The 11,957-nt window shown below is 45.0% G+C and overlaps 1 protein-coding gene across 2 annotated transcripts in view; it reads right to left on the bottom strand.

The window, feature by feature from the left end:
* The window catches only part of LOC134345004 (disintegrin and metalloproteinase domain-containing protein 12-like), a 60,103-nt gene extending 49,891 nt beyond the window's left edge, over positions 1 to 10,212 (bottom strand). The window contains exon 1 of one of the 2 annotated variants that reach the window (XM_063045137.1): positions 9,868 to 10,212. In XM_063045137.1, coding sequence (XP_062901207.1) covers positions 9,868 to 9,969 — 102 coding nt within the window. In that variant the 5' untranslated portion in view covers positions 9,970 to 10,212. The remainder of the gene's footprint in view (positions 1 to 9,867) is intronic. The other variant, XM_063045136.1, reaches the window with a different exon arrangement.
* Positions 10,213 to 11,957: the final 1,745 nt, after the last annotated feature.

Raw genomic sequence — 11,957 nt, forward strand, 5'->3', positions numbered from 1 at the left:
CTTCCTCCTCCCTTTTCAGTCCTGATGAAGGGTCTCGGCCTGAAACCTCAACTGTTTACTAGTTCTCATAGAGGCTGCCTGCCATGCTGATGTCCTCCGGCATTTTATGTGTGTGACTCAAGACCTTGGCCCCGTTTATCTCTCCTTATGTGCCATGCAACTTGTTAAACGGGGTGGTTTAGAAAAGGAATTTCAGAATATTGTATATTTGCAAATGAACCATGACTTACTTTGGGAGAGCAATTAAACTTTGGAATGGGCAAGAGGCCAAACTTATTTGCATAGTTCCGGCGTGCATTTCTCAGAATCCGGTTTAATATCCCCAGCAATATATTGTGTAATATGTTGTTTTGTGGCAGCAGTATATTGCAATTCATAGTAATAAAAACTATAAATTACAACAAGAAGTTTATCTAAAAAATGAATTGAATCAGTAGACAACTCACAAACAAGAGCAAATCTGCAGATGCTGGAAATCCAGTTAACACACACAAAATGCTGAGTTCCTCCAGTATTTTGTGTGTGTTACATGAATAGGTAGAGGTTTGTCATGGCTAGAATCCACACCTGTCTCAGGTAAGACCTGGACCCACTGCAATTTGTCTATCGCCACAATAGGTCTGCAGCAGACACGGTCTCAATAACTCCCCACACGGCCTTGGATCACCTGGACAATGCAAATACCTATGTCAGGGTGCTGGTTATTGACGATAGCTCAGCATTTAACACCATCATTCCCACAGTCCTGATCGGAAAGCTACAGAACCTGGGCCTCTGTACCTCCCTCTGCCACGGGATCCTCGACTTCCTAACCAGAAGACCACAATCTGTGCGGGGATTAGAAATAACACAAGTATTTGGAACTAATAGCCTTTACTTTGCTGTTACATCCAGAGTCTCTCTTTCTTTGACTCAATTCCAGTAAGTTCTCACATTTTTATACCTAACAAGCACTGGGAATTACTTTGCTCTGTCTAGCAGAATTAGTCCTTACTCTTAATAATGTCTCCTTTGGCTCCTCCCACTTCCTCCAAACTAAAGGTGTAGCTATGGGCACCCGTATGGGTCCTAGCTACGCCTGTCTTTTTGTTGGCTTTGTGGAACAATCTATGTTCCAAACCTATTCTGATATCTGCCCCCACTTTTCCTTCGCTACATCGACGACTGCATTGGCGCTACTTCCTGTATGCATGCTGAGCTCGTTGACTTCATTAACTTTGCCTCCAACTTTCACCCTGCCCTCAAATTTACCTGGTCCATTTCCGACATATCCCTCCCCTTTCTAGATCTTTCTGTCTCTATTTCTGGAGACAGCTTATCTACTGATGTCTACTATAAGCCTACTGACTCTCACAGCTATCCCGGACTATTCCTCTTCCCACCCTGTCTCTTGCAAAAACGCCATCCCCTTCTCGCAATTCCTCCATCTCTGCTGCATCTGCTCTCAGGATGAGGCTTTTCATTCCAGGACGAGGGAGATGTCCTCCTTTTTTAAAGAAAGGGGCTTCCCTTCCTCCACCATCAACTCTGCTCTCAAAGGCATCTCCCCCATTTCACGTACATCTGCTCTCACTCCATACTCCCGTCATCCTACTAGGAATAGGGTTCCCCTGGTCCTCACCTACCACCCCACCAGCCTCCGGGTCCAATATATGATTCTCCGTAACTTCCGCCACCTCCAACGGGATTCCACCACTAAGCATATCTTTCCCTCCCCCCCCTCCCTGCTTTCGGCAGGGATCGCGCCCTACGCGACTCCCTTGTCCATTCGTCCCCCCCATGCCTCCCCACTGATCTCCCTCCTGGCATTTATCCTTGTAAGCAGAACAAGTGCTACACATGCCCTTACACTTCCTCCCTTACCACCATACAGGACCCCAAACAGTCCTTCCAGGTGAGGCATCACTTCACCTGTGAGTCGACTGGGGTGATATACTGCGTCCGGTGCTCCCGATGTGGCCTTTTATATATTGGCAAGACCCGACGCAGACTGGGAGACCGCTTTGCTGAACATCTACGCTCTGTCCGCCAGAGAAAGCAGGATCTCCCAGTGGCCACACATTTTAATTCCACGTCCCATTCCCATTCTGATATGTCTATCCATGGCCTCCTCTACTGTAAAGATGAAACCACACTCAGGCTGGAGGAACAACACCTTATATTCTGTCTGGGCAGCCTCCAACCTGATGGCATGAACATTGACTTCTCTAACTTCCGCTAATGCCCCACCTCCCCCTCATACCCCATCCATTATTTATTTATATACATACATTCTTTCTCTCTCTCTCTCTCTCCTTTTTCTTCCTCTGTCCCTCTGACTATACCCCTTGCCCATCCTCTGGGTTTTTCCCTCCTCCCCCTTTTCCTTCTCCCTGGGCCTCCTGTCCCATGATCCTCTCATATCCCTTTTGCCAATCACCTGTCCAGCTCTTGGCTCCATCCCTCCCCCTCCTGTCTTCTCCTATCATTTTGGATCTCCCCCTCCCCCTCCCAGCTTCAAATCTCTGACTAGCTCTTCCTTCAGTTAGTCCTGACGAAGGGTCTCGGCCCGAAACGTCGCCTGCACCTCTTCCTAGAGATGCTGCCTGGCCTGCTGCGTTCACCAGCAACTTTGATGCGTGTTACTGGGAATATCACCTCTGATGTGATGATGTGATCACTCATCAAATAGTTGAAATAGTTCAAATTCAGAAAAATCTACCAGTCTATCCAGCCTCTCTTTATAACTGAAGTTTTCCAGTCCCCTTTTATGACCCCAGCATAGACACAATGGACCTTCTGAGCCATAACTTTCATGGCTGCATGATCCCAGGCTGAGGAGAGATTGAACTGATCGTTTCAAAGTTCAAAGTGAATGTATTATCAAAGCTACATATATGTCACTGTTTACAATTCTCAGATTCAGTTTCTTGCAGGCATACTCAATAACCCCATAACAGAAATAAATAGAAATAAATAAATAGTAATAAATAAAGAGAACATGAAATAACAAGATAAAGAGTCCTTAAAGTGAGACCTCTGGTGGTAGGATCATCTCAATGGATGGGCAAGTGAGTGCAGTTCAGAATCATAATCAGAATGAGAATCAGGTTCATTATCACCGGCATGTGACGTGAAATTTGTTAACTTAGCAGCAGCAGTTCAATGCAATACATAATCTAGCAGACAGTGGAAGAAAATAATAAATAAAATAAAACATAATAATAATAAATTAACAAGTAAATCAATTACATATATCGAAAGATGCAAAAACAGAGCTTGTTTCTGTGCTGTACTTTTCTATGACTCTATCCAAAAAGAAAGAAAGAATAATTATAAATAAATAAGCAACAAGTATTGAGAACTTGAGATGAAGAGTCCTTGAAGAGTCCATTGGTTGTGGTCACAGGTTGAGTTTTAATTTTATATTCATATTGCTAAACCCAGTTCCCTTGGGAAAGACCTGATTGTCTGTTTTCATTACTTTAAGTGGCAGTCAGTTCCAGATCATTACAGCTCCAAGTAAAACTAATTCTTCACATACACTTCAGCGTCTTCCGTCCATCATTTTACAAAAACACACAAAATGTTGGAGGAACTCAGCAGGTTTTGGAGTCACAGAGTCATGGAACACTACAGCAATCCTTTGGCCCATCTAGTCCGTGCCCAACTATTATTCTTCCTTGTCCCATGGACTTGTACCTGGATCACAGCCCTCCATACCCCTCCCATCCTTGTACTTATCCAAATCTCTAACTATTGAAATCGAACCTGCATCCGCCCACTTTTGGTGTCAGCTCGTCCCGCACTCTCACCGCCCTCCGAGTGAACGGGGTACGGCGAGTGTGGAACGGTCAGGTAGCATCAATGCAAAGGAATAAACAGTTGATACTTCAGGCAAGACTGTTCATTTTAAAACTGTGTCCATTGGTCCCTGTTTCTTATCTCGAGCCTTGTGTAAGTTATTGGAGGTTGTCATCCACGTTAATCTTGTTTTAGAGTCACTGAGCACTACAGTACAGAAACAGCCTTTCAGCCCATGTAGTCCATGCTAAGCTGCTATTCTGATTATTCTCATTGACCCACACCTAGACCACAGCACTCCATGCACTGTCCACATAGAACATAGAACATAGAACTCTACAAGCCCTTCGGCCCACGACGTTGTGCCAACCTTTTCAGATCCAGAGTCAGATTTAATATCAAAGGCAAATGTCATGCCATTTGCTGTTTTGCAGTAGCAGTACATTACAATACATGGTAATAGAAGCTATAAGTACACTGAGAAGTATATATAAGAAAAAAATAAGTAATGCAAAAAAATACTGAGGTGGTGTGAACATGAGTTCATTGTCCATTCAAAAATCTGATGGTGGAGGGGAAGAAGTTGTTCCTGAAACATTGTGTGTGTGTGTGTGTGTTCAGCTCTTGTACCTTTTTCTTGATGGTAGCAATGAGAAGAGGGCATGTCCTGGATGATAGGAGTCCTTAATGATGGATGCTGCCCTTTTGAGGCTTAGCCTCTTAGAAGTCTCCTGGATGCTGGGGAGACCCATGCCCATGATGGAGCTGGCTGATCTTACAACTATCTGCACCTTTTCCTGATCTTATACAGTGGCCCCTCCATACCAGATGGTGATGCAACCATTCTGAATGTTCTCCACTGTACATCTTTAGAAATCTTCAACTCTTTATCCTACTCCAAGATCAGTATTACCCTTCCCTCCTATATACTGCAGCTCACCATTTTCTATCTTCCCTGCGCCTTTCTTCAAATGCCTACGAAGTATCTGAGTCTACCAACACCTTTGGAACTGTGTTGCACGCACCCTCTACTCTGTAAAAACTTCCCTCTGACATCCACCCTATATTTTCTTCCAATCAATTATATCCCCTGGTATTAGCCATTTCAGCCATGGGAAAATTCTCTGGCTATCCACTCAGTCAATCCCAATTATCATCCTGTACACTTCTATCAAGTTGCCTCTCAGCCTCTTTCACTCCAAAGAGAACAGCCCTAACCCAATCAACCGACATGCTTAATAATCCAGGCAGTATCCTGCTAACTCTCCTCTGCACCCTCTCGAAAACATCTACATCTTTCCCATAATGAGGTGACCAGAACTGACTACAATATTCCAAGCGTGGTCTTAGATTTGTAACATTACTTCGCGGCTCTTGAACTCAATCTCTCAACTAATGAAGGAGTAATGAAGTCCTGACGGTTAATGCACTAATTATTAAAGCTGCCAATTATTCCAAGATAACTAAGATATTATTTTTAATATTCTCCCTTCTGACCTCTCCTATCAGACAGAACATACAAAAGTTCATAACAAAGCCTGAAAGCACATGACATCAGGCTAAGGGAGAGCTTCTACCCCACTGTTATCAACTCTAGAAAGATTCTCTTGTATGATAAAATGGACTCTTCATCTCACAATCTACCTGTTAGGGCGGCACGGTGGGGTAGTGGCTAACGCAACGCTTTACAGTACCAGCGAACCAGGTTCAATTCCCGCCACTGCTGGTAAGGAGTTTGTAAGTTTTCCCTGTGACCGTGTAGATTTCCTCCGGGTGCTTTGGTTTCCTCCCACAGTCCAAAGACGTACCAGTCAGTAGGTTAGTTGGTCATTGTAAATTGTCCCATGATCAGGCTAGGGTTAAATATGGGGTTGCTGGGCAGAATGGCTCAAAGGGCCGGAAGGGCCTGTTCCGTGCAGTATCTCAATAAAATCGAAGTAAAAATAAAAACTAATCTTACACTTTATTGGTTTCCTGCACTGCAAATTCTCTGTAGTTTTTACACTTTGTTCCGCATTGTTATAACTGTAACTTGTCCTACTTCAGTGCATTTTGTGATCTGTATGAATAGTATGCAAGACAAGCTGTGGCCTGAATATTGGTACAAGTGATAATTAATAAACCAATAAACCAATAAAAAGGATATCCAGCATAACAAAACCTGAACCATATAACCGGTTCCTGCTTGGAAGGGAATAATTAATAGGGTTTTTGAGCGAGCAGGGAAATGCAAGTGAATGCTTGGAGTCTGACTGGACTCAGCAGGTTGAACAATCTCTTCTATGCTGTAACAATCTAACGTCTTCATGACCTTGTGTTCCTTGAATCCAAGAAACATTCAGAACTGAATATGTAGATTTGTAGATAATCAGGCACGTTATATGCACAACTATTCATATATCTGTTTGTGATCACACATCAAAATCAGTTTTATTATAAGACCATAAGACAAAGGAGCAGAAGTCGGCCATTCGGCCCATCGAGTCTGCTCCACCATTTTATCATGAGCTGATCCATTCTCCCATTTAGTCCCACTCCCCCGCCTTCTCACCATAACCCTTGATGCCCTGGCTACCAACGTAATCACCAACATTATCACCAACGTAAGTCAAAAATTTGTTGTTTTATGTTAGCTGTATAGTACAAGGCATAAAATATTGTTATGAGTTATAATTTTTAAAAAAACTAAATAGTGCCAAAAAAGGAATAGCGAGATTGTGTTCATGGACCATTCAGAAACCTGATGGCGGAGGGGAAGAAACCGTTCCTAATATGCTGAGCGTGGGTGTTAGGTTCCTGTCCATCCACCCTGATGGTATCAGAACCATGTTTATTATCACTGACATAGCAGTGGAATTTGTTGTTTTGCAGCAGCATTGGAATACAGTAAAAATAGATTTTATTTTTCTTGAGGTTGTCGTTCGTCCATCGTAGACTTCAATGAAGACCTCGACACCATTATGATGGTGTCGAGACTAGCGCGTGATTTGGATTTAAGTGAGGGAGGGTTGCGCAGCGTCAGCCTCACTCTCTCTTCCCAATTCCCATCTGGATCCAGTGGCAAGACAGAGTCGAGACGGCTGGAGATGGGACTAGGCGCAGGGGATGACCAGGACGTCTTCTGTGTCTTGTCCTGCTCTACACGTTCCACGATGCTTGCAGAGACCGCCTTCTTGACCGTTGGACTTTCCATAGGTCTCGTCCGCTCAATCCACCGGAGTCTGTCTTCACATGCTGGGATAGACAACTCCCTATCACACCGAGGGTTTGAGACTCGTCGGCTACCCTCACCTGGTTTAGCCAGCTTGTCAAAGCCGTTGCCCGGGGTGTGGCCGCTGTCGCATGCAAACAGCTACGGGGAGCCACAGGTGAGAGCTGAGTGCCAGGTGGGGACCGAAGGTGGACTAACCGCCCTGAAAAGGACGCGACATGTTCCCCCACCAGAGGTGCTACCCCTCCCTGACACCCCATACACCCTTGAGGTACAGCGTGGAACCAACCCTTCCAGTTCAACAAGCCTCACCACTCAGCAACCCGCCGATTTAACACTAGCCTAATTGCGGGACAATTTACGACGACTAATTAACCTAATAACTTGTACACCTTTGGACTGTGGGGAAGAAACAAGTGTGCCTGGAGAAACCCATGTTTATCACGGGGTTGAAGTACAAACTCCTTGCAGATGGAGCCGGAATTGAATTCCGAATTTCAACACTCCCGATCTGTAATAGCATCATGCTACAAAAGAAATAATTAAAATACTGCAAAAAGAGAAGAAAATAGTGAGGTTGTGCTTATGGGAGCATATATGCATATGGTTGATATGTTGAAACAATAAAGAAATCTAAATTAAAACTATATTTGAATATTTACATATCATGACTGACGCACCATGCATAATATCTACTAAAGCACACTCTCAGCGGCCACTTTATTAGGTATCTCCTAAATATAGCCGTCGTCGTTAGGTCGCATCTGGAATTTCCAGTTGGCGGAAGATTTCCCTCCACAGTGCTCTGACCCGACACTTGTCGTTAACGTCGTTGTTTTGATCCTTTGTTGAGACTGACATATGGGGAAATCATGTACTTGGCAGGTTACAGCAGTGGTTTGCCTTTGCCTTCTGCCTGGTGAGTTTAAAGAGATCACCACCTCCCTTCTTGGTAGGTCATCTGCTTGCAAAGCAACCATTGTCCTCCAAGGTCGTAGCTCTTCTCCCTTCCCCACCAGTCTCCTGCTGGGTCCGCCGGTGGCCATCGCTCATAACCCCGAGGAAGGTGCTACCAGGTGCTACCAGCCGGCTCAGCTGGACCTGGGGCGTTTCACCGCGCCGTGCTCCGGGCCGGTTGTTGCAGCGGCTGGCGGCTGTGGCGGGGACACCAGGGATGGAGCAGCCGGGCCTGGGCTCGAAGTGGCAGCGCCGGTGGCTGCTGAGCCTGGGCGCGGTGGCGAAGGGCTGCGAGCAGACGTCGCAGGCGAAGGTGGGCTCCCGGGAAAAAAATAACAGGAAACACATTTTCGTCCTTAAGATCTTGTCCAACCCTCCTTTGGAAGAGACGCGTTCTCACGGTTCCCACTGTGCTTCTCCCACCTCCGCCTCTTCCGTCCGCTGCCGCCACTGCTGCTATCCCACCGCCATCTTGATATTACAACAAATGAATTACAAGTGCATAAGCATTTTTATATCAAGATTATACTAAGTATCACATCTCACTAAATAATTAGATGTTACAAGATAAGATGCTGTACAATTTAATTTGGCTTCTTAAATTTTTTTAAAAATCCTGGTCCTCCCTGCCTGTAAGGAATTTGTACGTTCTACCCCGTGACTCCATGGGTTTTCTCCAGCTGCTCTGGCTTCCTCCCACAGTCCAAAGATGTACCGGTTGGTAGGTGAATTGGTCATTGTAAATTGTCCCGTGATTAGGCTCGGGTTAACTTGGGGGTTGCTGGGCAGTGCGGCTCGAATGGCCTACTCTGTGCTGTATCTCAAATAAATGAATAACCCAGACCACCAACAACCCCCAAATCCCTGGAGGGCACACTCCTGAACGACTCTCGTTCTGTCTCTAGTGGAATCTGGATGGTCATCACCGGATGGCAATGAAGCAGACATCAATAAATTTTTGAATCTTCCGGGCTACAACAGGATTCTTCAAATAGTCGCTTGGTGCCTGTGCGTCATTCTGCACTTTATTAGGGCCCTCCTGTACCGAATAAAGAGGCCACTGAGCGTATGTTCGTGGTCTTCTGCTGCTGTAGCCCATCCGCTTCAAGATTCAATCTGTTGTGCGTTCAGACATGCTCTTCACACACCACTGTTGTAATGCATATTTACTCGTGTGACAGTCGTCACCTTCCAAGCAGCTTGAAACATTCTGGGTAGTCTTCTCTGACCTCTCTCATTAACAAGGCTTGTTCGACCACAGAACCTCCATTCACTGGATGCTTGATGTCTTTCACACTACCCTCTGTAAATTCGAGAGGGCAGCCGTTTCTGAGATACTCAGGCACCAACAATCACTCCACAGTCAAAGTCACTTAGATCTCATTTCTTAATGCATACTGATGTTTGGTGTGAACAACAAATAAACTTCTTGACCTGCTGCTGCCTGGCCTGCTGCGTTCACCAGCAACTTTGACCATGTCTGCATGCTTTTATACATTGCAGCTGTGTATTTGACTGATTAGATATTTGCATTAACAAGCAGGTGTACACATGTACCTAAGAAAATAACCACCAGGTATACATGCAAAAGCCCTTTACTCATTCTGTTAATAATAAATGCAGAATCATAACACTGAACTTCATGCAATTATTTTCTCGTCTGTGTTCATCCAACTTTTTAAAAGTTATCTGTTAATGGAACCAACATTTCTTAGCAATGTATCATAAAGCTAATCAGATGCAAGATTTAATTTACACACATCACTATGTAAGCAGTTAGCATCCCCTCTCCAACCTGTGACCATTGCAGTTGTTCACTTGTTACTCGCCAATACAGTCCCACTTACACAACATGTACTGACAACAAAAAGTCTAACTCATTCCAAGACTGCACAGAGCACTGCATTGTACTGTACCTCCGGGAATGCTGGCCAGCAAAAAGAAGGCAAGCAGATGTTTTGATTCCATTGCCGTTCGGGCTTCAAGGGTTGCTTGCTCTCTGAATGTCGCAAGGACATCACCTTCTTTGATTCATGCACTGAAATGAAGCTTTAAGATTCCGGAGCCGTAAGCAACTAGAGAAGTAACTCCACCCATTATGAAATCTAATTCCCTTTCAGAACAATTATAAATTCTTGGAATCGCTTAATCTCCCTAGATTAAGTTACAAAGAATAATAAAGCAGTTGTTGAATATTCACTGGAACTGTAAACAGTAGTTACAAAAGTCCACTAAACTACAGATACAGGAATCATAGACAAACAGAATTTTTGCCAACCTCCTGATGAGTATTTCAACTTCTCTGCTCTTATGCTAAATTTCCACCATGTGCATTTTTTTGTTTTGATTTACTGCAGACATCCCACCTCTCCCGGAAGTTCCGGGAGTCTCCCGCAAATGAATAGTGGCTCCCTGATGCCCGCAAATTATGTACAATGTCCCGGAAATTGATTTTTTTTGAGAGCGAGCGTGAGAGAACGCGCGAGAAAGCAAGCGAGCGCAAGAGCAAGAAAGCAAGCGCGAAAGAGCGAGCGCGAGTGAGAGCGACCACGAGAGAGAGCGAGAGAGAGCGTGCGCGCACGAGAGAGAGCAAGAAAGCAAGTGCGAGAGAGCGAGAGAGAGAGCAAGAGCAAGAAAGCAAGCGTGAGAGAGTGAGAGCGAGAAAGCGAGCGTGAGAGAGCAAGAGAGAGAGAGAGAGCAAGAGCGAGAGAGAGAGAGAAAGAGCAAGAAAGCAAGTGCGAGTGAGAGCAACCACAAGCGAGAGAGCACGCGCGTGCGCGATAGAGAGAAAGCGAGAATGAGAGCAAGAGTGAGAGAGTTCCAAAAAAAGTCAGAGTGGCAGAGTGTTCCAAAAAAAGAAAATATAAAACGTACAGTATGTCACCCCAGACGTACCCTTGTGTACCCCTGCCTAATAGGGGTCAAAATAATGACAGTGTTGCTCACTGCACTGTTTGCAACAGTGAGTTTTCTATTGCCCCTGGTGGGTTAAGACTGTAAAAGACATGTTGAGGTGAGTTTAACAGGTGTCATTTGTTCATTAGCATAGCTAACATTATTTAAACTAGCTGGCCAGCTGCTAGGGAGCTACTCTATTGCAGACATCCCACCTCTCCCGGAAGTCTCCTGCAAATCGATGGTGCTACCTCCCTGACATGAGATTTTGCAGAGTGGGATATCTGTTTCTGTTCATTATTGCATAAAATCACATATAAAGTAACACACAGGGAATGCTGAAGGAACTCAGCAGGTCAGGCAGCATTTATGCAAAAGAACAAACAGTCAACGTCTTGAGCCAAGAACCTTCGTCAGGACTGAACAGGAATGGGGAAAGATGCCAGAATAAAAAGGTGGGGCGAAGGGAAGCAGGATAACTTGAAGGTGAAAGGTGAAGCCAGGTGGATGGGAACGGTCAAGGGTTGGAGAGAAGGGAATCTGATATAACCATATAAAAATTACAGCACGGAAACAGGCCATCTCGGCCTTTCTAGTCCGTGCTGAACTCCTACTCTCACCTAGCCCCACCGACCTGCACTCAGCCTATAACCATCCATTCCTTTCCTGTCCATAGATCTATCCAATTTAACTTTAAATGTCAACATCGAACCTGCCTCAACCACTTGTGCTGGAAGCTCGTTCCACACAGCTACCACTCTCTGAGTAAAAAAGTTCCCCCTCATGTTACCCCTAAACTTTTGCCCTTTAACTCTCAACTCATGTCCTCTTGTTTGAATCTCCCCCACTCTCAATGGAAAAAGCCTATCCACGTCAACTCTATCAATCCCCCTCATAATTTTAAACACCTCTAACAAGTCCCCTCTCAACCTTCTACGCTCCAAAGAATAAAGACCTAACTTGTTCAACCTTTCTCTGTAACTTAGGAGATGAAACCCAGGCAACATTTTAGTAAACCTCCTCTGTACTCTGTATGAGAGGAGAGTGGACCATAGGAGAAAGGGAAAGAGGAGGGGACCCAGGGGGAGGTGATAGGCAGGTGAGAAGAGGT

Source organism: Mobula hypostoma, chromosome 4 (genome assembly GCF_963921235.1).
Source record: "Mobula hypostoma chromosome 4, sMobHyp1.1, whole genome shotgun sequence".
NCBI lineage: Eukaryota > Metazoa > Chordata > Chondrichthyes > Myliobatiformes > Myliobatidae > Mobula > Mobula hypostoma.